The 27,621-nt window shown below is 34.7% G+C and overlaps 1 protein-coding gene across 7 annotated transcripts in view; it reads left to right on the forward strand.

Moving 5' to 3' along the window:
- SHOC2 (SHOC2 leucine rich repeat scaffold protein) overlaps positions 1-27,621 on the forward strand; it is a 102,511-nt gene that overhangs the window by 66,034 nt on the left and 8,856 nt on the right. For 6 of the 7 annotated variants that reach the window (XM_082631782.1, XM_082631784.1, XM_082631785.1 and 3 more), the window contains 3 exons: positions 5,976-6,113; positions 19,739-19,869; positions 24,352-24,540. In XM_082631782.1, the coding sequence (XP_082487908.1) occupies positions 5,976-6,113; positions 19,739-19,869; positions 24,352-24,540 (458 nt within the window). The remainder of the gene's footprint in view (positions 1-5,975; positions 6,114-19,738; positions 19,870-24,351; positions 24,541-27,621) is intronic. The other variant, XM_082631788.1, reaches the window with a different exon arrangement.

Raw genomic sequence — 27,621 nt, forward strand, 5'->3', positions numbered from 1 at the left:
TGAAAGAAGTCAATCTGGAAAAGCTACATATTATATGACCCCAACTATACAACATTCTGGAAAAGGCAAAAGTAAAAGATCGATGGTTGCCAAGGGCCCCAGGAGAGAGATGGATCAATGAGTAGTGAAGCACAGGGGATTTTAGAGCAGTGAAACTTCTGTATGATACTGTGATGATGGATACATGATATTATGCACTTATCAAAACCTGTAGAACTGGACAACACAAAGAGTGGATGGCGATGTAAAATATGGACTTCTAGTTAATAATAATAATGTATAAATGTTGGTTCATCAACTGTAACAAATGCACCACCTAATGCAGTATGTTAATAATAGTGGAAACTGTGGGGAGGTGGGGTATGTGGGAACTCTGTACTTTATGTGCAGTTTTTCTGTAGACCTGAAACTGCTTTAAAAACAAACAAAAAAAACTACTCTTACTACCCTCACCACTACCTCCTTAGTCAAAGCTGAAGTCCTTACCTTAGCCCACAAGACCCTGACTCTGGGCTACTTCATCTCCTATCACTTTCTTCCTTACTCATTATTCCAGCCACATTGGCCTTCTGTTGTGTTTTGAACTACTCTCTTGCCTCACAGTCTTTGTGTTTGCTGTTCACTCAGCTTCCCCCAGATATTTCCATTGTTTCTTTCTTCTCCCATTATTCAGGTGTATACTCAAATGCTACTATACGTCCTCACCTTGGTTATATATTATTTATTTTTTACATATTAAAATATAAGTTCCATGAAGGCAGGTTTTTTGTTTTGTTTTGTTTTGTTTTGTTTTGCTTTACACGGGCCTCTCACTGTTGTGGCCTCTCCCGTTGCGGAGCACAGGCTCCGGACACACAGGCTCAGCAGCCATGGCTCACGGGCCCAGCCTCTCCGTGGCATGTGGGATCTTCCCGGACCGGGGCACGAACCCGTGTCCCCTGCGTCGGCAGGCGGACTCTCAACCACGGCGCCACCAGGGAAGCCCAAAGGCAGGAATTTTATCTCTTTTTTCCCTATTGTATCTTCAGTCCCTAGAATAGTGCCTAGTACATGGTAGGTGCTTAATAAGTATTTGTAGAATGGATCAATGAATGAAGTCCGTGTTCTCTCTGTAGGCAAATCTATGTAGGAAGTCAAACTTAAAAGATTGCTTACTAAATATGGAATATGAGTCATAAGATACATTGTATTAATGGCTCGTGTCATCAATATGATAACATGATGCGTTCATTTTCACTAAAAGATACATCTGCTCCACAGACAGGAAACTTCTATTTAAGAGTCAAAAAATGCTCTTCTGTATACAGTGTAGGAGAGACTGCTAGTATTTACCTCATGAATCTCCCTTTTTTTTTTTTCTCTTTGGATTAAAAAATGTACAAAAACAAGGAAAAATCACAAAATACAAATATATAAAGTAGAAAATAAAAACCACTCTTAAACCCAGCCAGAGACAAGTCACTGTTAAGACCTTGATTATTGTCCTTTAGAACCATCTGAGATGAACTTATATTTTGTTAATAATATTTGGATCATATAGTAAAATAAATGTTTAAAGTACTGACTAACTGGACAGAGTATAGAAATAGTAAATAGTGTGAAAGTAGTTTATGAACTCCTTAAATGTTTAATATTCTGTCTTTTGTGATTTGTAACACAAGCTCTTATCCTGGCCCAGTATTGTCTAGTGCAGAATTTATCATATATTCAGAATTTTCAAATGTTTCTGATTATTTGAATATGAACAAGAAAAGCTTGGGGGCTTCCCTGGTGGCGCAATGGTTGAGAGTCCGCCTGCCGATGCAGGGGACACGGGTTCGTTCCCCGGTCTGGGAGGATCCCACATGCCGTGGAGCGGCTGGGCCCGTGAGCCATGGCCGCTGAGCCTGCGCGTCCGGAGCCTGTGCTCCACAACGGGAGAGGCCACAACAGTGAGAGGCCCGCGTACCGCAAAAAAAAAAAAAAAAAAAAAAAGCTTGGGCAGTTAGGAGTGTTGCTCTAAATAAGAGAGATCTTAAACTCCTTTTTTTTCTCCCCACACTAAAAATGTTTTGTTAATTGTATTTAATAAGACATTTTGGATTAGTTTCAAAAATATTTTAGATTTTCCTGGAAGCTATCTTTTATTAATTATAAACTTCCCTGAAGTTTTTCAGATCTTTTTCTTTGGACGGAAGAAAATTCAAAGTTCCTAAGAGAAAATGTTTTGCATGAGTCCTTTAAAATGTATACGTGGATTTGGGGGAAAACCTAAAGTTTCAAATTTAACTCAATAATATATATAATTAACCTGTGAGTTTATTGTATTTCATGGACTAAAATAAAATTTAACAATCATGTTACTTTTGTGTGCTGATGCTGTTAAAAAATTAAATCACATTTCCTGAGTTTTAAGCATTTTCAAAACTTTTCGTCATTACTAGATTGTGAGAAGTATTAGTGTTATTAGATGACACTCTCCTTAATGTATCAGTGTTAACATGATTTCCTGACTTTGTAGAGTGTTGTATTGCTGGAGGATAATTTTCTGGAGAGAATATATACTCAAAATAATTCAGTTATTATATGGTAACTTATATAAATCAAAAAAGGATTTAGGATTTAACTTAATTTGAGTCTAGATAATTATATCTCTGCTTTTTTAAAACATTTATTTTTTAGTTTAATATTAGATAGTCATATGTAAGTTCCTGTCCTAAGATATTGGTAATTCATCTGCTTCTGTGTTCAGAGGTGTCAAACTGGCATCCTGAACAATGAAAAAAGCCCACAGATGTGTTCGATAACACAGTGTTTTGTTCTGTTTCAACCTAAAAATTAGTTGTTAGTATTTGAACATTAGAAGATTTTATATGAAAATATAAATTTCCAGCTGCTTTTGACAAGCATGAGAATTGGACAATATTGAGCTTTCTCGTCCCAACATTGCAGTGATTCTCAACCAGGGGCAATTTTAGCAGTGTTACAAAAAAGGACATTTGTCAATGTCTAGAGATAGTTTTGATTGTCATGACTTGGTGGGGAGGTGCTATTGGCATCTTATGGGTAAAGGCCAGGGATGCTGCTTATGCACAGGACAGCCTCCTACAGCAAAGAATTATCTGGTCCAAAATATTTCAGTATTGAGGTTGAGAAGTCCTGTAGTGTAGCAGTAATTGACCTGAGTTGAATCATATCTGTTCTGAATAGGCTAAAGTTAGCCACAGTCTCCTCCCAACTTGCTTTATTTACTTGCTGGGACTCTATACACTTTTGAATTTGTGCATATTCTTTTAAAGTAGTGGGATTTACTTTCATGGGAACTGAAATAACTTCAAGTATTATTAGAAAAGTTGTGGCAATTACAAAAAACATTTATTACTTCTGGCCTGAAGAGTATTAGAATCCAAGTTTTATTTTCCCCAGTTATCATCATTTATTCTTTCAGTTGAACATGGTTCTGTGTTCAGAACCACTAAGCACTATACTAGATATGGAGGAGATGAGCAGCTGCTTACACTTTAAGGATTATTATGTCTTGGAGATATGTTCTGTTTATCATTATGTAATGCTTTCTATATCTCTGATAACTTTCCTTGCTTTGAAGTTGACTTTGTCTGAAATCTGTGTAGCTACTTCAGCTTTCTGTTGATTAACATTAGCATTGTATTTCTTTCTCCATCCCTTTATTTTTAATCCACCTGTGTCTGTAGAGTAGGTTTTTTGAAGACAGTACTATTTAGTTGGGTCTCGTTTTTTAATCCACTCTGATAGTCTCTGTCTTTTATTTGGTGCATTCACATTTAAAGTGTTTATTGATTTAGTTGGATTTTTTAAAATTAATTTTTATTGGAGTATAGTTGCTTTATAATAACTGTATTTGGAACTGTTTTCTATTAGTTGAACTTCTTTTTTTTTGTCTTTCACCATTTTTCTGCATTATCTGGGTTTAAGTGAGCGTTTTGTATTATTTCATTTTCTCTCTCCTTAATGTATCATTTATACTTGTTTTAATTTTTTTTTTGTTTGTATGTATGTATGTATGTGTGTGATTGCCCTGGAGTTTGCAGTATGGATTTACAGCTAACATAAGTCCACCTTCAAATAACACTGTACCGCTCAGGGGTAGTGTGGGTACCTTATAACAGAATATTCCCAATTCCTCCCTCCTGTCCCGTGTAACACTGCGGTCATTCATTTCATTTATCCTTAATCTATAATCACCTGCTATATTGTTGCTGTTAATACTTTGAACAAACTGTTATCTGTTAGATCAATTAAGAATAAGAAAATAAAAGATATTATTTTGTCTTTATTTATTACTTCTCTAAAGTTCTTCCTTTCTTTATGTAGATCTAAGTTTCTGACCTATATCATTTTCCTTCTTCCTGAAGAACTTATTTTACTATTTCTTGCGAGACAGGTCTGCTGGCAACAAATTCCCTCAATATCTGTTTGTCTGAGAAAGTCTTTATTTCTCCTTTACTTTGAAGGATAATTTCATTGGATATAGACTTTTAGGTTGGTGATTTTTTTTTTTTCTCTTAACACTTTAAATATTTCATTCCGTTTTCTTCTTGCTTGCATGGTTACTGAAGAGAAGTCCAATGTGTTCTTATCCTTATTCCTATATAGGTAAGGTGGTTTTTTTCCCCCCTCTATCTTCTTTCAGAAATTTCTCTTTGTCTTTGATTATCTGTATATGATTTTGAATATGATATGCCTAAGTGAAAATAGGAGGGGACTTTTATCTTCACCCTGAGAACCTGGGGTGGGCCTCCTGGAGGTAAAGCACAAGGATTCCAATTTCTCCACATCCTTGCCAACATTTGTTTTGTTTGTTTTGTTTGTTTTTTTGTTTGTTTGTTTTGATTATAGCCATCTTCATGGGTATGAAGTGGTATCTCATCGTATTGATTTGCATTTTTTAATGATTAGTGATGTTGAGCATCTTTTCATGTGTTTATTGGCCATTTGCATATCTTTGGAGAAATGTCTGTTCCAGTTCTTTGTCCACTTTTAAATTCGGTGGTTTGTTTTTTTGTTGTTGAATTATGGGAGTTCTTTATACATTCTGGATATTAATCCCTTAGCAGATATGTGATTTGTAAATATTTCCTCCTATTCTGTGGGTTGTCTTTTCATTCTCTTGATAGTGTCCTTTGATACACATAAGTTTTAAATTTTGATGAAATCCAATTTACTTTCTCTTTTGTTGCTTATGTTTGTAATATGTGGCTTAATAATATACCCTACACCCATTTTTCAGTTTTATGTACTTCATTTGCTTATCTTACTTTTTCAGTATTTCCAACCTCTGCCAGAAAAAAAAAAAAAGGAAAATCATGAGAGAGCCAATATAACTTGGATAAATAAGTTTTTGAAGACAGAAAAACACTAAGAATAATCTGAATTGCCAAATACAGTCCTTTCAACCAGAATGAGGAGAAAAATACCTTATTTTCTATCCTTTTGGAGTACTGTTAAATTGAGAAGCAGTTTTTGATTTATAAATCTCAATTTACATATTTATATAACATCAGAACATATGCTTATTTGAAAGCATACATATTTTGAGGTAAAGGTGACCCTCACATTAAACTCAAGATGTATCTGATATTATTGTGTTGAATTTGGTTTAAAAAATTAGTAAGCTCTTTTTGAAGTATGGAATATACAAATGTAAATGTGGTTAAATTGGTTACTTAAGTTAAAAAAGATATATAATATTGGTTGGTAATGATTTACAACCAACATTTTAACATTATCAGGTGTCATTTTCCTTTTTTCTTTAGGTATAATTGACATATAACCTTCTATTAGCTTCATAATTCAATATTTGTAAAATGTCATTTTCAAATAACAGCTTCAGATTTTGTGTTTGACTTTTACTTTTTCAGAAAAAGTATAGTTATGATATAGAAAATGTTTTTCTTTCATTATTTAATATATTCTTTAAAAATTCTTATTAAATTTTTATGTTGGTCAATTTACAGGTGAATTATGTAACCTCATTACGCTGGATGTAGCTCACAATCAACTTGAACACCTTCCAAAGGAGATTGGAAACTGCACACAGATAACCAACCTTGACTTGCAGCACAATGAATTGCTAGACCTCCCAGATACTATAGGTATGAGAGGAGAAAGAAGATATTGTTCATCGTGTATAGCTACTTAGACATTAAAATCCATTTTGATAATAAAAAATTAAAATTCAACATTGTCAAAGTGGTAAAACTTCTAAAAGACAGCATTTTAAAATCATTTTTTATTTCCATTTTCAGGCAAAGAAAATAACTAAATTTTAGGAAATGATCTCAATTAAATTGTAAAGAAGATAGAATATTGAGTAATATGTATATGTTCTATAACTCTGCTTAAATTGCAGAATGGGTGCATTTTCTGTTTTTGCTTATTTCAGAATGTTGCATGCTCTTGTATAGGGTGCAGTCCCTTCTTTGCTAAAATAGACCACACTGAAAAATAAAATCATTGCTGTTTAGTTTTTAAAACATGGCCAATGTATTTTAAAGTTTGTTCATCTTAATATTGAGGGACTAAAAGATGTCTCAGAGTGCAAAATGTGTTTTGAAAGTGCATAGCCAAAGAACAGAAAGTTGGATTGCACTTACTCTGATGTGTTCCATATTTATATATTCTTGTTTCTTTTTCTAAATGACCCCAAATTTATACAAACAGTAGAGGGAATTTTTACATTAAAAAAATTACTCTGTACTAAGTTTATATAATTTTGGTTATGAATATTTACAAGGTTCTCTTACTAAATCATTTGAGGCCTATAATAATGTTATCTTTCTCCAGAAGGATTTTTGTTTGCTTCTCTCAGGTACCTAGGGTGACCACTTTATTCCATCTGTGTTCTAAGGTTTGTGATTTTTCTGGTCCCCGCAAGTGATTCAGAGGCAAGCTGCAGACTAATTGGAGGGTTGTTTTAATTCCGGTTTACCCTTTGTACTAGGGTGCAGCCCTGTAGGGTCCCAGTTGATATTTATTACTAGACTCCCCACCCTTGGCAGGCTCTAGATTTTGACTCTTGGTGGAAACATGCCTTAGCCTTTCAGCTGCATCTTCTAGTTAGGAAAGCGCTCTCAGGACAAAATCTTCTCCAGTGTTTTGCTTGTTTCTGGGTTCCCAGCTGTTTTCCAGCCTGGTTACTAGTCATTATCTTGTTAGCTTTCTGATTTTTGTTTTAGAAGTGTTTTTAGTTTTCTTCAATGGGAGGGTTGCTTGAATTATCTAGTCTACCACTACTTGAAACAGAGGCAATTGTTGTGGAATTTTTTAATAAGTTACAATAGACTGTCTTTGGTTAGATGACACCTGTTCACAGAAGAGTAATCTGAGACTTCTTCAGGATATAATAGCTAGCCATTAGAACCTATATCTTTCTGATTCTTGTCCCCTAGAGTCTAGAACAGACAGAAAAATACCAAATAAATACAAAATAAATGAAAAAAAAAAGTCATGGGAGTCAGGACTAGAAGTTCTAGAAAGAGAATAGAGTAAGACAGTGAAGAAGCTATAAAATATAATTTAATAATATTTCCCTGAACTTGACAAAAACCCAGATAATAAGATTGAAATTGCTTACCAAGAAGAAATAATGAAAAAACATACATTCTGGTAGAAGTTTTAAAAATTAGATTTACTTAATTATTTTTAACAAACAGTATATTCATACATAATGTTATAAAACCTGTGTTTGTCTAGTTTCAGTTTTAGGGTAATCCTGGCCATATATAAGAAGTTGGGAAGTACTCCCTTCTCTTCAATTTTTGCAACAGTTTGTATAAAATTGACATATTTCTTCCTTTAATATTTGATAAAATTAATTGGTAAAGCCACCTGGGTCAGGATTTTTCTTTGTTGGAATGTTTTTGAAAACAATTACAATTTCTTTGATAGACATAGGGCTATTTAGGTTATCACTTTCTTCTTCTTGAGAAAACTTGGACATTTGTGTCTTTCAAAGAATGTGTCCATTTTGTTTAAGTTGTCGCATTTAATGGGCATAAAATTGTTCATAATATTCCCTTATTATTTCAATATCTGTAGAATCTGTGGTAATGCCATTTCTCTCATTCCTGATATTGGTAATTTATATCTTCTCTCTCTTTTTTTTCCCTAGTCAGTCTGGTTAGAGGTTTATCAATTTTATCAGTTTTATTGATTGTCTCAAAATATTGATTTTTCTCTATTCTTTCCTTGGTTTTTGTTTCATTGATTTCCACTTTGACCTTTCTTCTTCCCTTTCATCTGCTTACTTTGAGTTTTATTTGTTCTTTTTCTAGTTTCTATGGCAGAAGATTGAGATTATTGATTTGAGACCTTTCTTCTCATACAGGCATTTAGTGCTATAAATTTTGCCTTACATACTGCTTTAACAACATCCCACAAATTCTGACATCTTGTGTTTTCTTTTTTGTTTTGTTCAAAATACTTTCTAATTTACCCTTTTGTTTTCTGTGATCTGTGTGTTATTTAAAAGTATGTTATTTAGTTCCCAACATCTGACAGTTTTCCAAGGGTTTTTCTGTTACTGATTTCTAATTTAATTCCATTGTGGTCAAGAACATACTTTGTGTGACTTGAATCATTTAAATGTATTGAGACTTATTTTATGGCTCAGTGTATGGTCTATCTTGATAAGTATTCCATGTGCAATTGAATGTGTATTCTATTTTTGTTGAGTAATGTAGATGAGGCAATCAGGGAATTTATTCTACTACTTGCCCTTTTTGGTCTCTTTTCCTCCCAATTTTTATTAGCTTTATTGTTAGGACATGCAACATTTATGTTATGTCTTGTTATGCCAGTCTGTATTTTTATTTTAGTCATAATGTTCATCAACAATGCTGTTGCCATAATTGCCCAAATCATTTCTTGGTTGGCTGAAGTCAGTCTTGTAGTAGTTTTCTCAGAAATGGTTCATGAACAGTAGTTCCCTAGTTCTTGTATGTTTGTAACCTTTATACTTAAAGAACAGTTCGATGGATATAAAAATCACTGGGTTCAACTACTTTTCCTTGAGCATTTTAGGAGAACTAGGAGGTAGCTCTGTTGTCTTCTGGAATTGAATATAAAGTATGAGGCCAGTCTAATTTTTTTTCCATTATAAGTGACTTAATCTTTGTGCCTGGCCACCCAAAGTGTTCTTTATTTCTAAAGTTTAAGAACTGTATTATATCCCAGGGCCCATTTCCCTGGGATACTCTGAGCCAGTTCAACATATAGGTTTAATCTTTATTTCAGTATAGTTTTCTTAAATTACATATTGACATATTTACTTTGTGTTGTATGTTCTTACATTGAAATATGTCTAAATTTGCTTATTTTGAACAACCAACTAATTTTAATAGTAAAGGAGGAAAGAGAGAGTAATGCATTTTAACATGATCACTTTTCGGTGGAATGAAACATGAAAGCACTTTATAAAAGAAACTTCTTTTATAAAATTAAAGGCTTGCTCAGTCTTAGAAAAGTAAAGGTTGTTTACTCTAGCAAATCAGACAGGGGAACTGAAATTAAAGATGCTTGAAATGGTATAAAGTTATGTCCTTATCACTCTCATTGAGGGATAATTATTGTATATTTCTTAGGATATTATAGATGCATATACTTTATTGTTCCTTGAGCATATCAGCCAAGTTCTAGCCTCAGGGTCTTTGTACTTTTCAGTTTCTCTGCTTAGAACTCTTTTCTCCTAAATATACACATAATTTCCTCTACTCTTTCAACTGATCATATGGATATATAGAGTTCTATAAAGGGCATGGTCATCAATCAGCCCTGTTCTTACTCTCAAATAATCTAACAATATTTTGTTATTTAATATTTTATGCATGTGTCTGTTTCCCTGTCTTGTTAAATAACAATCAAAGAGGGATGTAATTAAAGTACTAAAATGAATAGTCTTGGCAAACAGAGATAGCATAGGTAGTGGAGGATGGTAAAATCATCCAGTTAGTAAGACTAGGGTCCTATGGATTCACTTGACAAAAGGTAACTTCTCCATGTATCCTTCTTTCTCCTGGCTTTCTTAATTTTACATTTCTTTTCTCTCTTCTATCAGAAGTAATTCTTCTGTATTTCAAGTGTGTTTATTAATATGAAAACATTTGACTTCATTATTAATCTCTACTAGTTGACATGTTATCTCAGAATAACATAGGTGCCTCACTTCTAGCACATTCTACATGGTCAGATTACAAATATGTATTGGAAATGAATGAGAACTGAAACATTAACAGTAATAAAAATTTAAATATCTCATTTATTTTTATATGCTTTGATAGTTGTCAGCAAACTAATACAGTTGTTATTCCAAGTAATAGCAAAGTGGATAAGTATTGTTTATTGAAAGTTTTTATAATATTGCAGTCATTTATCATATACCATGTTTATTAAAATAATTCTTTTGCCTTTCTCCATCCCTCTCATCCCCCATATTTTGATTGTATAGCAGAAGGTTGAGATTTGGTGAGAAATCAGAACATTTGGGTCTTGGTCTCTTACAAATCTCAGCAGTCATAATTGACCTTTGAGATTCTCCCTCTCATCTATTGGAGAAGAGCAATTCACCCCAAACCGTCAGTGGCAAACTTTTAGAATATAGTTCACCTGATACTTTTCTTCTCTTTTCTGGTCTACTTCTTGAAAAGTATAACTTAAAATGAAAAACAACAACAACAAAATAACACCTATCCTGGAGAGTTGATGCTAGTCCCACAGAAGTTGCCCTGCTCTTTTCCCTGGCCTAAAGAAACTAGCCCTAAACTCACAATTGAAAAATCAAATCTTCTATCTCCTGACAATCACTTTTCCAAAAATCACTTTAATTCTTTGCCTTTTCTTTTTCTTGTAAGCAGACCCAGATATTTAAAACCCTCTCTTTATTTAACACGAATACTCCTAGAGTAGTTATCACTCTTTGGCAGCACGCACCGCCATTTACTTCCAGGCTGAGCAGTGCCAGGATCGCTGACAACTCAGGATGTGAAGAAGAGGCAGAAGGAAATGGGGAGAGGGGCAGCTGGTTGCCGTTAAGTGAAAGAGCGCTTGAAAACATACTTAGAGTTTCTCTAATTTAACCATCAATCTGCCCTGTTGAAGAGTATAAAGTATGTTCTCTTCATGTAAATATTTTCCAATTCAAGAATCAGCTATAAACTAAAGACAATGTTAAGATTCATTATAGAAGTCGTTTTGTTTCAAGCTATGAACCTGATATCTTGAAGCCTTCTGAGGTCTCAGGTGGTTTTATGAAATCAGGGAGAGGAGGGTCTGAAGTAGGAAAAAATATTTTATTTTCTATTTCTTTTCAGAATGAGAGAAATAAGCAACAAGTCCTTGCCTTCAAGGCTGGAGCACAGAACAATTCACAGAGGTCTTTTTGTTGGAGTGGTCTCTGAAGAAATGTTACAGTAATTACAGTTATATCAACAAGCAGAGTTTTAGTGATTCAATTTTAGGTAATTACAGTGCTGCTTACATATAACAACTTTACTAGTTTTTTTTTTTTTTTAATGGTGGCATTCTTTTGAGTTTTTGACTTTTAAGAATTTTTGTATAACTTTTCAGTTTATTTTCAGTTTCTCAGTTTAATGTTTCTGGAAAAAACTGTACCTTTGACATTATTTCATCGTTAGAACTGTGTGCCTTTTCTACTGATTTTTTGCTACTTTGTTAAAATAAGATAAAGACTATTTGAGGTAGAGTCTTACTCAAAAGTTAGACTAAATTAACCTAAAAATGCTGATTATATTTGCTGAAATTGAAAGCATCTAATTTTAACTCATAGCCATTTGATGTTTCCATATTTTAAAAACCTGACAGCATAAGAAAGCAAGCTGTCAGAGCAGAACACAGAGCAACTTACAGTCAAAGTTAAGCACTTAGAAAACTGAATGCCAGTGATTGGCAGTGATCAGCCTACATTTATACACAGAAGCTCGGCAACGTTGATTTTATTTCTTAGTCACAATGGCTCAATATTAAAGCAAGTTATGGCTTGATTTCTAGGTTGCTGTTTAGTTTGTGGTTAAAACCACTTATTGAAAGAGGTTAGAGTTGAAACCACTGCAGGGGGTGAATCACAGTAAATGCCAGACTTCTGATGTCAAGTTTTCTTCTGGCATAAGAAAGCGTTGATATTTTATCCTTACTTTTTTTCACCTCTTTTGTTTTGCTGAGAGTAGTGGACTTTGACAAAATGTGGATGACTCTTTGAACATGCCATGCTCTCAAGAAAGTGACAAGTGCTTTGCAAATGTTAGTTTCTTCATCAGAATAGCACATTCTCATAGGTTACAATTTTTAAAGTTCATCCTCTTCTACCCCACCCCACCCCCCCAAAAAAAGGAGAAAAGAAAAAAAAATGTTTAGGAAAGTTGGAGGTATCATTTTTGTTTAAATAACCACTAGTTTTGGTACTAGATAATTTCATGTGGCATTTTCACTACTTTGTTTTCATTTTGTAATTTTTATTTTTAAATTAAATTTTTTTTTTTTTTTTTTTTTTTAGTTTTTTTGGCTGTGCCGCACGGCATGAGGGATCTTAGTTCCCTGACCAGGGATCAAACCTGTGCCCCCTGCAGTGGAAGCACCGAGTCCTAACCACTGGACCACCAGGGAATTCCCCATTTTGTAATTTTTAACTTCTAGAAACCTATTCTGACTTTAAAACTGAGAAGCTTATTTTGCTTTTGGAAGAGAAATTTCAGAAATGGTTCTGTTTACTGGGTTTGTGAGTTGATAAGCATTTAGAATTTGGTTACCATACTAATCTTTGTTACCAGAGAAAGTTTTTGGGTTTCATTGAGAATAAAAATTGGTTAAAATATTGTATTCACCTACTTTTCTACTGTAAACAATTATTGAGGCATGTCAGTTGGTGGAGCAAAATTATGGGGACTTTCCGCTATTAATAAGCCCTTTCCTTTTCTGGCAGGTTTCATAGACCCTTTGGTAAATGCTTCTGCCATTTTATTACAATGGAACAACTTTCTTTCATAGGGAAAGCAGTGGTATGAAGGAGAGAAAGGGATGAGCTTCTTTACTTCCAGTTCTTTTTTAAGATTGAGCCTCTTTTATCTTCAACTTTGTATAGCAAATTAAAATTTTATCAGAAGATTTTGACATTCTTTGTAGTCAGACATTATCACTGCTTGCAGGAAAATTTCCACCTTTACCAGCCTTGTAGCTATAGTGGCCGTGGGCACGGGATAGACAGGGATAAAATATTGATACCTTCCCTCCCTCCCCATTTTGAAAGGATATGAGTAAATGGCCGCTGTCCTTCAATTTTGGTGGGAATGAAATCGATATAGCCTAGTGGCACTGTCTATCAAGATTTAAAATATCTATATCTTTTGATACATCAGAAATATTTTCACATGTATGCACAGATATGTATTAGAATGTTCATTATAGAATTCTTTTTTAAAAATTAGAAACAAATGCTGTCAGTTGGGGAATGTTTAGATAATGGTGCGCATCGTAGAATACAATGGTTAAATAAAATGAAGTATATCTGAATTTACTCACCAGAAAATATTTCTGTGACCTGTTATATAGGGGGAAAAGTACGTCAACTTATCCGATTTATGTAAAAATAAACACGGAAACATTAAAAAAAGTCCTGTATTTGTATATGTGTAAGTAAATGCTTACAGAAAGATCTCAATAGGTACATATTAGACCACAAACCATGGTTCTCTGGGAAAGAGAGTAAGTTGCATTTATATATTTTGTAATTTAAAAATTATTTGGTAGGATGGGAGGAGTGCAAAGAGTTGGAAATGATTAGTTCGTTCTCTGATATCTAAAAATGGGCTGCGTAGACATTGGGTGTCTCAGAAAAAATTATTGCACATATTTGTAGAAGAACTAATTTGTACTCAGACCAGACAAATCTGATATGTATTTTAAAACCATGTCCAGTTAACATCTGTGTTTCATAGACAGGCTATTTTATAAGATGAGAATGGGTCAAAGAAAAAATCTTTTTATGAACCTTTCATATAATTTTAAGTTTTTGCATCTTGTTCCTAATGGAAAGGAGGACAAATAGTGAAATATTTTAGCTTCTATAATTGTTAAGAAAGTATGAATGAATGCCTGCTGTGTGCTTAGCACTGAAACAAATTCTGTGTGGAGATAGAAGTACATAGCAACCTCCTTTACTTAAAGGATTTTCAGTCTTTTGGGGGAGGTAACTAATCCATGAAACAACTAACAACATAAGACCAAATATAAGTAAATGCCAACGTATGATGAAAACAATGTGTGGCCAAGAGTCCAGTTATAGGGAGATCAATAAGGTCTTCATAGAATGGCCAGAGAAGGCTTCATGAACAAATATGCTGGACTCAGTATGGAATAAAAATGCAATCCATGAGCACAACAAGGACAGTCAAACAGCGTGGAGGCAAGAATGAACATATCATGCTTCTGTGTCAGGAGGAAACAAGCTCACTGGAGCAGAGTCGATGAAATTCACAAAAAATGATTACTTGATAAGGAGCCAACTGAGTTTGATTCTAGCTCTGCCGTTAATTCACTTTGTATATCTTATGCTAAAGTCCGTCCTGAGTACTCTCAGATGGCTCTTATTGCTGCTTCTTGGGTATCTTTCTTATCTGTCGTCTTTTTTATCAGAATGGCTATCTAAAACTTCAAACTACCGTGTTCTGTTTTTCCACAACTTAGCTCAGCTCATATCCTCACTGTATGGAGAAAACGAGCCTCACAATGTAAAGTGTCCAAACATCTTGGTCTACATTAGTATAAAACTTCTCCAAAATGTAAAATATTCATTCAATAAAAGGCTGGTATAAAGATACCACAATTTTCAAAAGTAAAATGACTTTAGAATTAGACTTTTTCTTTATCAAAAGGGTGTTTTAAAATTACAAAATTATAGAAAATTAGGGAAATTATAGACAAGTTGACAGAAAAAAATTTAATCTTCCATAATTCTATCATGCAGAGATAACTGTTAGTGGGTTTTTTTTTGTTTGTTTGTTTTGTTTTTTCCCGGTACATGGGCCTCTCACTGCTGTGGCCTCTCCCGTTGTGGAGCACAGGCTCCGGACGTGCTGGCTCAGCGGCCATGGCTCACGGGTCCAGCCACTCCGCGGCATGTGGGATCTTCCCGGACCGGGGCGCGAACCCGTGTCCCCTGCATCGGCAGGCGGACTCTCAACCACTGCGCCACCAGGGAAGCCCTAACTGTTAGTTTTGATGTGTTTTTCCCCACTCTTTTTGCATGCATGTGTTTTTTACAATGTTGAGGTAATACAAGACACATGATTTTGTTATCTGGCTTTTTTCATTTAATATCATAACTTAGTCTTTCACATCTTAAAGATTTGTGTAACATAATTTTCATAGGTACAGAATGTAACAGAATATAGAAATACCATAGAATAAAGTCATGTTTTGAAGATCTGTTAGGTATCAGTCATTGTGCCAAGTATCTTACACACACTGTATTTAATCCTTAGAGTGACCCTGTCAGACAGGTGGCATTATCCCCACTTTATGAGTGAGGAGATAGACTATGTTAAATAACTTGCCCAGGGTCACATAGATAATATAATATCCTTTGTTTTTTCTATTACACTGTGGTTCCTTCAATTTAAATAATTATTCATCTATTCTTGAACATATAGGTTGTCCCCATTTTTTGCTATTAGAAATATGACTATAATTAACATACTTCATCATAAAGCAGATTATTTTTTGCCATCCCAACTTCTAAGTAACATTTGTATCATATTCAATGTCACAGTGCAGTGACAACAATAGTAAATATTATTCTTGCCCTTATTTCTGATCTCTAAATTCTCTGGAGCTTTGGAAAGTGACCCAGCCCTCTGCTTGTTTGTTTTTTCTCCCCTTCCAAAATTGACACATCTCACTGGAGTGTCATCAGAAAGATACTAGTGAAGCATCCTTAGTTAATTTAGGAAACAATTTAAAGGCAAAATTAACTTGTCTTTGCTAAGTGGTAGTTTTTATTGTTGCTTTTTAATTCAGTTTTCTGCCTGTTGGAATCTTAATTAATCATAACTAGCCAACTCTCGGCCCAGTTTCCAAGCACTGTTATAAGAAAGTAATATAAATGAGCATAGCATACCTCTGTAATAGTTCTAATTGCAGGAATTGAAATGGTTGCTAAGGTTTTTTTCACATTATAGTTGGTTAGACTTATGGTATAGAATTATCATAGTATTTTTTAAAAATATTTATTTATTTGGCTGCACTCGGTCTTCGTTGCGGCACGTGGGATCTTTAGTTGCGGCATGTGGGATCTTCAGTTGTGGCATGTAGGATCTAGTTCCCTGACCAGGGATTGAACATGGACCCCCTGCACTGGGAGCACAGAGTTAACCACTGGACCACCAGGGAAGTCCCCAGAGTATTTTTTTTTTTTTTTTTTTGCGGTACGCGGTCCTCTCACTGTTGTGACCTCTCCCGTTGCGGAGCACAGGCTCCGGACGCGCAGGCTCAGCGGCCATGGCTCACGGGTCCAGCCGCTCTGCGGCACGTGGGATCTTCCCAGACCAGGGCACGAACCCGTGTCCCCTGCATCGGCAGGCGGACTCTCAACTACTGCGCCACCAGGGAAGCCCCCCAGAGTATTTTTGATAGCAATACTAATTCTTGAAAATGTAAAGTGTAAAAATTAGCTCCATTTAGTCATTTCTTAGAACCTTGATCACTGTTTTCTTCAGCAAAAGGGAAGGATGCAAATGAGTATAACAGGATAAGGAATATGAGGCATGGTGACTGCCCTCCTAGGTTTTAAGGCTTAAGTTATTCTATAGGCTAATATATATTTTCTGTAAATATTGGAGTAATGTTAGACATATCTAAGAAAGAAAATTATTCGTACAACAACTTTTTGAAAAACGGTCAAAGCAAAAAGAAAGAAATGGACAAACATCAGAAAGTTGCTGGAAGTTGAAAGGCATCAAAATATTTATCTCCAAAAAGTTAAGTGTGACACAGGCATCCACTTCTATACAGGCATACCTTGGAGACATTACAGATTTCATCCCAGACCAGCACAACAAAGCGAATATCACAATAAAGCATCACACAAATATTTTGTTTCCCAGTGCATATAAAAGTTATGTTCATACAGTACTGTAGTCTAAAGTGTGCAATAGCATTGTCTAAAAAATGTACAAACCTTAATTAAAAATAGTTTATTGATAAAAAGTACTAACCATCATCTGAGCCTTAAGGGTCTTGCCTTGGTCCTCATGGCTGCTGACTGATCAGGGTGGTGGCTGCTGAAAGTTGGGTGGATGTGGCAGTTTCTTAAATCAAACCACATAAAGTTTGCTGCATTGACTGACTTTTCCTTTCATGCAGCATGTAATGCTATGTAATACCATTTTACCCACAGTAGAGCTTCTTTCAAAATTGGAGTCAGTTCTCTCAAACCCCTGCTGCTGCTTTATCAATGAAAGCTTATTTAATATTCTAAATCCTTTGTTGTCATTTCAACAGTCTTCACAGCATCTTTACCAAGAGTAGGTTCCACCTCCAGAAACCACTTTCTTTGTTCATCTGTAAGAAGCAGTGCCTCATCTGTTAAAAGTTTTATCATAAGATTGCAGCAATTCAGTCACATCTTCAGGCTCCACTTCTAATTCTAGAAGTCTAGAGAGTCAGCCTGTCTGAAGCTTTGAAGCCAAGCACTGACTTCTCCTCTATAGCTGTGAAAGTTCTAAATGACATCTTCAGTATAAGGCTGTTTTGTCTACACTGAAAACCTTGTTTAGTGTAGCCGCCTTCATTAATTATCTTAGTTGCATCTTCTGGATGACTTGCTACAGCTTCTACATTAGCACTTGCTGCTTCACCTTGTACTTTTATGTATGGAGAGCCATCTCTTTTCTTAAACCCCATGAACCAACCTCAGTTAGCTTCTAACTTTTCTTCTGCAGCTTTCTCACCTTTCTCAGCCTTCATAGAATTGAACAGAGTTAGGGCCTTGCTCTGAATTAGGCTTTGGCTTAAGGGAATGTAGTGGCTGGTTTAATCTTCTATCTGGACCACTAAAACATTCTTTACTTCAGCAATAAGGCTGTTTTCCTTTTCTATCATTCATGTGTTCACTACAGTAGCTCTTTTAATTTCCTTCAAGAAATTTTCCTTTGCATTCACAACTCGGCTGACGGGCGCAAGAGGCCTAGCTTTCAACCTAGCTGTCCACATGCCTTTCTCACTAAGCTTAATCATTTCTAGCTTTTTATTTAAAGTGAAAGACATGCGACTCTAACTTTCACTTGGTTAGAGGTCACTGTAGGGTTATTATTGGCCTAATTTCAATATTGTTGTATCTCAGGGGAGAGGGAGAGAGACAGGGAAGCAGCTGGTCAGTGGAGCAGACAGAATACACACAGCATTTATCAGTTTAAGTTCACCGTCTTAAATGGGTTCAGTTCGTGGCACCCCAAAACAATTATACTAGTGACATCAAAGATCACTGATCATAGATCACCATAACAAGTATAATAATAATGGAAAAGTTTGAAATATAGCAAGAATTACTAAAATGTGGCACAGAGACATTAAGTGAGCAAATGATGTTGGAAAATGGCACCAATAGACTTGTTCAATGCATGGTTGCCATAAACCTTCAATACGTAAAGTTGCAGTATCTGTGAAGCACAATAAAGCAAAGTACAGTAAAATGAAGTATGCCTGTAATTTCTAATACTGGTAATACTGTTTAATTTAGAACTAGAGGCTACATTTAACATTTTAACCTAGCCCAACTAAAAATGGTATAGCAACAATTGCAATGTGGAATCAGAAAAGAAATTAACCAGTCATGGCAAAGAAATACATTGAACTAAATTCTCATTACTCTTATCTTTTTTGCTATCAAAATGAACTTATTTTATGATGTATATTGTTTGGGAAATTAAATTTGATTTAAACCTTCTATGATAGCAGATATCATCATATTCATCCATGTAGCTTACATGTAGCTCTTGCCATGTGTCTTGGCAATAAAAGTAGAAAATGTCTAATTTTCTGCTTTGCTTATTTTAGGTATTCAATAGTGGCTAATATGCTCAAGCTGGATATGTTTAGATAATAAGAGAGACTGTAACTTTCACTTTTGTTTGTAAAAAATTATTTTGAGAATTTTTTTTTACCATCAGGTCAACTTCTTAGAGAAATTTTGGAATGTTTATATTTAAATTCACGGAAATTATTGAACCTTTCTGATCTCACAAAATAATTGTGCATCTTATATTTTAAATAATACCATTTTAGAAATTTGAAATTTTTTTCTTCAAAATTACATGTACATTTTTATATATAGCCACTTGTTCTATATTGGATCACCATCACACAGATACAAATGGGATTAACTATTATAAATTTAAAATATTTACTACTTTGATGTTATTCAATTAGGCCTTATCTAAAGGTTAATTTTTTATTAAAGTGTGACAGTACTTTCCAATAATTGATTTTTAAAATTGACTTATAGCTGTGTATTTCATTATTTCTCTAAGAGGGCACAAAAGTGGTTTCAGTTTCATCCTAATTGATAGAGTGTAGTGTGCAGTTTCTTGGTACAAAAAGTTAAGGATCTTGTTGAAATAGTGCTTCAAAGTAATTCATAAATACTGGTTGATAGCCTGGGACAGTGACAGGCTGATTGGATTAAAAAAAATTCCCTTTTTTTGTGTGTTCACAGGAAACCTGTCCAGTTTAAGTCGTCTTGGTCTGAGATATAACAGACTGTCAGCAATACCCAGATCATTGGCAAAATGCAGTGCACTTGAAGAATTAAATTTAGAGAACAATAACATTTCTACTTTACCAGAGGTAAGAAGTGCATTACAGTAAACTCTTGAAACAAGCCTGCAAGATAATGAAGGGAAAACTAGTCAATCTTTACAGCTGGGTAAATAATATGATGATTGAAATTGCTTAAATAATGGCTATGCTATGGACATATAGCCCACCACTAAGATAAAAATTCTAAAAAAGAAAGAGTAGATATGATTATAGGAACAGAAAGAAGGTGGAAAATCAGTGTGCTACTTTCCGCTTTAGCACCATGTAAATCTTTCTCATGTCATTTGGGACTTGACAATAAAAGCCATTAAGGAGAGGTTGTATGGCTGGTTTTAAAACTCAGCTACCCCACCCAGTTCAGTTATAAAATAAAAAAGATATTGTAGAAAGATGATAAAAGAATGACTATATAGAATACACTACTTATTATCCAGATTAATATGAGCTGCAACATGCCTGTGACCCAAATTATTACCCTGCTTATACAATAACATTAAAGCCTGTTTAGCATATACCAGTCACCAGAATCTGCTATTTTTTTAACACATTATTTTTAATTTGGGTTTTGTTGGTTCTGTTAGAAAAATATTTTCACTTTTGCATAGAGATTAATTGGGCAAGATGCAATATTTTTTAAATTGTCTTTCTCAACTTTATTATTTTTTACTCTTGCCATTTCTTCTTTTGCTACCTGCTGTTTTAGTATACCCAACAACTAGTAAGTTTGCTTGTAGTTACTCAAGCATAATATCTTACTGTAGTATTCTAACAAGCAAAAGAATGGAATTGTGGAGTTATGGATTGATTGAACTTTGCAAAGTATTTTTTTCTAATAATTAAAACTATATAAGTAGCCCTATTATGTTTAGATTATTACTAATTTTCCCAACTGTATGTGTGTGTATGTGTATTTGAATTAAGAATAAAGGTGCTTTAGATGAATGTTTTTCAGATATATGCTTTGATTTATAATGAACAATTTGAGTAGGTGAGGCTCTAGGTTTGTAGTAATTAGTTTATCAAATAAATTTATGTAATTGATTTGTTTCTTAGGCATACAAAAATAAAGTAGCACCTATTAATTTGGTTCCTGTTAATCTAGATGCTTGCGTTTTCAGAAAAAACTTGGTCAGAGTACAAAAATGAGTTTCCCAGGATTGTAGTTTCAAGTCTGGACCAGTTCACACAGTAGTTTTTACTATGACAGTATATCACCTGTGGCAAAAGAGTACTATTGTTAGTAGTAGTTTAAGTGGGATAAGGATTAGAATCCACAGATTGTAGATATCGCCCTGACAGCTAGACTGTTTGGATTTTTTAATTTCTGTGATGGTGGTAATTTACAGTGATCAGAATGGGTGAGGTTCTACTGTTTAATGTCATCCTCTTTCTAACAGTGATTCATATCCATAATAAGGGAAATAACTAGCATATTAATTAGACCTTGTTGGGATTTTTTTAGGATGTGATTTGTGAGCTTAAGTAAGACTGACTGCTTTTACAATGTCAATATGCCTAAATATAAAGACTGGCTGTATATCAAGTTTCACCAAGTGAGAAATTTTAATATTTATTTATATATCCAGTCTTATTGTCACTGAAGGGAAACATAATTATTGGAAACCTCTTAGGATAAAGACATGTGCTAAGTATATAATATTTTTTTACTGAAATAAGTCAGGATTTATTTTTTTATTTTATTTATTTATTTTTTTGCGTTACGCGGGCCTCTCACTGCTGCGGCCTCTCCTGCCGCGGAGCACAGGCTCCGGACGCGCAGGCTCAGCGGCCATGGCTCACTGGCCCAGCCGCTCCGCGGCATATGGGATCCTCCCGGACCGGGGCGCAAACCTGTGTCCCCTGCATCGGCAGGCGGACTCTCAACCACTGCGCCACCAGGGAAACCCAAGGATTTATTTTTGATAAGAGAATTATAAAGAAGACAGCTCTCTTCAGTCTGGCTGTGGAAGAAAGAGTGTATGTGTATTTAAACAGGCCCATTTTCAGATAGAGAAGCTATGGGGGAAATCCTTGATTGGCCTTGTTCAGATATTGGAAAACATTAAGTTTTATTTAAAAGTAGTCTATGTGCTTTGGAAGTAGTGTATTCTTAATGCAAATGTGTAATTATCTGCATTTATAATCACAATAAGAAAAATAATAAAATCCATTAAACAGCACTTAGACGTTCAAGCTGGCAAGAAAAATCAGGAAAGTGGTTTTCACTGGGGGCACATTATATTGCTGAAATCAGAGCTGGCAAAATGACTATATACTTTTCCATTTGAAGACTGTCTGAAAATGGACTAGTTTTAATGTAGACATAAACACAAAAGGAGAAAGAACTTAATGAATTTAAGCACATATACTCAAGGCATAAGGCTAGGAGCTCTACATGTATTATTCCATTTAAATCTTCACTATAATCCTACTAGTTACTGGGGTAGTCTCATCAAATAGGGAAATAAGACTTAAGAGAAGTCATGTTTTTGGCCAAATTTGTCACACTTAAATATTTTTTCTGGAAATATGGTGAGAGATATATTATCTAATTAATTCACCAAAGATCACAAGGCTGGTAAGTAGAAGATGTGAGATGGGAACCCAGATGTGTCTGACTCTAAAGCAATGATAAGCAACCCCAAAGCTTCATAGTATGACCTAAGAATTGAAAGGTTGGAGAGCTGCATTCTTGTTGCCCCTTTTCAAATATCCTCAGGTGTTACCATTTTTTCATAAAAGAATATCAATTCAATAATGTAAGTCAGCTCTAAGAATAATAAAAATAACATTTTTGCCATGAGACTCAATAGAACTCCTTTATTTACAGTGAAGTAGGATGTAGACATTTTCCCCGAATTGACTGCCATGAAAGTTTTCTCTTTCTATATTCTTTCTTTTTTCTGTGTATAGCAATTGACAGATGTTGAGTAGCTTATTCATGTTCATCATAAAGGACAAGTTTCAGTTCACTTCACTAATTATAACTTCAATTATATAGTTATTTTTTTCCTTCAGTGGGCCTTGAAAATCACAGCTGACACTTCAGGTACTAAGTCTTCAGTTTCCTCATGGTGGATAGCCAAAATTAGAACATTATTTAAAACACACACCTCACAATGTTTGTTTTCTCCTTGCTTGCGCCTTTACATCAATCCAGAATATTTTCTTCTGCTTCTCTGAGTATTTAAAAATTTTTTTCATCCTTTAAGATCTGGCACACTCTCAGCCTTCTTCCTGCTTTTCTAGTTATTCCAGTGTTTCTTCTTTTGTTTGAATTTAAATAAAGAAGTGACTTAAAATTTGAGCACTTATTATAATGCGAGGTATTGTAAAGCTATTTATATATTTTTATTTCTTTAAAAAAACTCTATTATAGCCTATAAAATAAGGCATCATCATTTTACAAATGAATAAAACTAGTGTTCAGAGAAATAACTTGCCCAAAGTCACAAGCTACTAAAAGATAGGGCCAGGATATAAAACTACTTTATAGCCTTTACCAGTGTTTCTCAAACATTAATGAGCATACAGATCACCTGGGAATCTTAAGACTCATACTATGATTCTGTAGAAGTGGGGCCTAAGAGTCCTCATTTCTAGCATGCTCTCAGGGGATTCTGATGCTGCTCTTCCTTGAGCCAGACTTTGAATAGCAAGAGCCTATTCTGTATACTTTATTACTGATTATATACAGTTATGTATTTTTTTCTTTTTCCTATCTGTGTGCTTTATTTCTCTAAGTGGGATTTAGTCTTCTTAATGGCAGAGATTCTTTTATAACGCCTAGCACTGTGGTTACATGGTGGGAGACTGAAGTAAGAGGGAATATGGGGTTATATGCTAAGTAAATACTTGTTTGGTAGATGTATATTCCCTCAGAAATTTACTGTATGGAAAAGCAATATATTATATAATATGAGGAAGTATATTATCTTCTGAATTTAATATTCCTAAAAGGAACATTTAAATTACTGAATGACACCTTACTCTGTGCCAAGCATTATATTAACCTTAATAATTTAGAGATAGGTACTTAACTAAGACCTGGATAGGACTGATCACATAGCAGGTGGCAGAGTCAGGACTCAGACCCAGGACCGTCTGATACCAACGTTTCTGCTTTTATAGAGGTCTAAAACTAGCCACTCATGAAACACCTCTTACCCACAGACATTTTTCTTTACCCTGTAGGGTGTTTTAAATAAATTAAAGCCAAAGAATAAAAATCAGGAGATTTAATATAAGTAAATGAATTTCCTGTTTCTTTGTAAAGTCTGGAAATCTGACTACATTGGCTCCACATTCCTGCAAGGCAACAGTTAGCTAGAGCTGAGTAGTGAGTGACTTTCCTCTAGATGAGGCATCACAGAACCGGTCCAACCGGTCTCTGTCATTTGTTACCTGCAAGGCCCTTTGAGGCATTTGTTTGGGACTGCTGCTCTGTACTCTACAGAATAAGTCTTGTTACAGTTCTAATTCTTACGTTTATTTCATTTTTTTTTACAGAGTCTTTTATCAAGTCTTGTGAAACTGAATAGTTTGACCTTAGCTAGAAACTGCTTCCAGTTATATCCAGTAGGTGGTCCATCTCAGTTTTCCACCATCTATTCCCTCAACATGGAACACAATCGAATCAACAAAATCCCATTCGGAATTTTCTCCAGAGCAAAAGTATTAAGTAAGCTGAATATGAAGGTAAGCCTCTATTTGTATTAGGGGAAAATAACTACTATGACTAGTACTTCTAATATTTATGGTTTATCTATCAGAATGGGTACTTGTTTCTTGATGATGGGAATCTAAACTGATAATAAGGATACTTCAGGACAATTTGTGTTAGACAACAAATAGCTTAGAACCATGCAATATCCTTAGCAATTTGAATAATCATGAATATCCATAAAAGCATAGTTGTAGGGATATTTATTGCAGAGCTTTCCATTTAACCTGTACCAACTTATTGAAATTAATAGGGATTTCATTTCTTAAAAGTACTATATCTTCAGTAAAATAATATGAAGCAATTACAAATAATACTCTAGTTTAGAAGAATATTAAATACCAGTTGAAATATTCTCAATTTATTAAGTAGGAAAAAGTTAAGCGTGTAAAGATTCTCTTTGCACACATTGTTTTTTTTTTTTTTTTTTTTTCTTCTTTTTGCGGTATGCGGGCCTCTCACTGTTGTGGCCTCTCCCGTTGCGGAGCACAGGCTCCGGATGCGCAGGCCCAGCGGCCATGGCTCACGGGCCCAGCCGCTCCGCAGCATATGGGATCCTCCCAGACCGGGGCACGAACCCGTATCCCCTGCATCGGCAGGCGGACTCTCAACCACTGCGCCACCAGGGAGGCCCGCACACATTGTTTTTAAAAGCTGTTTTTAATGTGTTCAATTATATATTAAATATCTATAGATTTATATGCATACATATAGCCAGTGTTTACTAAAATATAATGTTTATCTTTGAATATCAGAATTATTTATGGGTGATCTCTTTTTTTAATCTTTTTCTTTTTATTGAGGTATAATTGACCTCCAACATTATATTAGTTTCAGATATACAACATAATGATTCAGTATTTGTATATATTGTTAAATGATCACCCCAGTAGGTCTAGTTAAAATCCATCACCATACATAGTTACAGAATTTTTTTTCTTGTGATGAGAACTTTTAAGATTTACTCTCATCAACTTTCAAATATGCAATACAATATTATTAACTGTAATCACCATGCTGTACTTTTGACTCTCTTCATCCATTTCATCTACCCTCTATCCCCTGCCTCTGGCAACCACCAATATGTTCTTTTTCTCTCTGAGCTTGGTTTTTGTTACTGCTGTTGTTTGTTTTTTTGGATTCCACATATAAGTGAGATCATATGGTATTTTTCTTTCTTTGTCCGACTTATTTCATTTAGCATAATGCCTTCAAAGTCCATCCATGTCCTCACAAATGGCAAGATTTTTATACTTTTTTATGACTGGATAGTATTCCACTGAATATATATACCACATCTTCTTTACCCATTGATTCATTGGTGGACACTTAGGTTGTTTCCATATCTTGGCGGTTGTAAATAATGTTTCAATGAACATAAAGGTGCATATTTCTTTTTGAGTTAGCGTTTTTGTTTTCTTTGGGTAAATACATTGGAGTAGAAATGCCGGATCATATGGTAATTCTCTTTTTAATTTTTTGAGGAACCTCCATACTGTTTTCCATAGGGACTGCACCAATTTATATTCCCACCAACAGTGCAGAAGGATTCCTTTTTCTCCACATTCTCACCAACACTTGTTATTTCTTGTCTTTTTGATAATAGCCATTCTGACAGCAGTGAAGTGATATCTCATTATGGTTTTGATTTGCATTTCCCTGATAATTAGTGATATTGAGTACATTTTCATGTACCTGTTGGCCATCTGTATGTCTTCTTTGGAAAAATATCTATTCAGATCCTTTGCTCATTTTTTAATTGGATTGTTTGGGGTTGTTTTTTTGCTGTTGAGTTGTATGAGTTCTTTATATATTTTGGATGTTAATCCCTTGTCAGATAGATGATTTGCAAATATTTTTTCCTAACGGGTAATTTTTAGTTTCTTTTTACTTGTCTGTATTCTCTATAGTGAATGAGTTTCACATTTGTAATAAGAAAAAGGAATTTTATTGCAAAAGGAGGAAAGAAATGAAAAATGATTTGTCCAGTGATTTAATTTGTAATGAACAAACTTTAGGCCCACAGGTAATAATAATTGGCTACATAACTAATTCATGGCTGAGGTAGGAATCCAGGAAGCATAGATTTCCTGCTTTCAGGTATAGTGTTCTTTATATTGTATCATACTACATCCTTTTGTCTTTGGTGAACCATTTCAAAATAATTGTGGTTCTTTAAACTACAGTCTAATTGTATAATTTTTAATTCTATGTATACATCTTCATAAGTATATGTATCTTTTATAATTGTTTGGAAGTATATAATAAGTGAACCAGTGGAAGTTCAAAATAGTCTTATAATCTTAAACAAGTAAAATGTACTGTTAACTAGTCTGGTTATATGAGGTTTACCAGTGGTAATGGCATTAGTTCTGAATGTTCAATTTGTAATACGAGGCTTAGACAGCAGTCCAGGTATTCATTTGGTTAAACATTTTCTTTAAAATAAATTTACTCATTTTTATTTTTGGCTGCATTGGGTCTTCGTTGCTGCACACGGGCTTTCTCTAGTTGTGGCGAGCGGGGGCTACTCTTCGATGTGGTGCACGGGCTTTTCATTGCAGTGGCTTCTCTTATTGCAGAGCACGGGCTCTAGGTGCACAGGCTTCAGTATTTGCAGCACGTGAGCTCAGTAGTTGTGGTTCACAGGCTCTAGAGCACAGGCTTAGTAGTTGTGGCACATGGGCTTAGTTGCTCCGCGGCATGTGGGATCTTCCCGGACCAGGGCTCGAACCCTTGTCCACTGCATTGGCAGGTGGATTCTTAACCACTGTGCCACCAGGGAAGTCCCATTTGGTTAAACATTTTTATGGATATTATGTTATTGTAATATGTTAGCTTGGAAAAACTTGCTGTTTTCAGTGAAATGATAAAAACTTCGCATAGAGCTTTGAAATTAATTTTTCTTCAAAATCGAGACAAATGGTTAACAAAACTTTTTCTTGAAAGAAGTCAAAATGATGCCTGACATTCTCCTCCTCACATAAGCATCAGTAGTAAATTTTTTTAATGAAAATGCTTTATCGTGCTAATAACTATCAGTAGTTTGGGCATAG

This window comes from Mesoplodon mirus (genome assembly GCF_964341445.2).
Source record: "Mesoplodon mirus genome assembly, chromosome: 2".
NCBI classification, from domain to species: Eukaryota; Metazoa; Chordata; class Mammalia; order Artiodactyla; family Ziphiidae; genus Mesoplodon; species Mesoplodon mirus.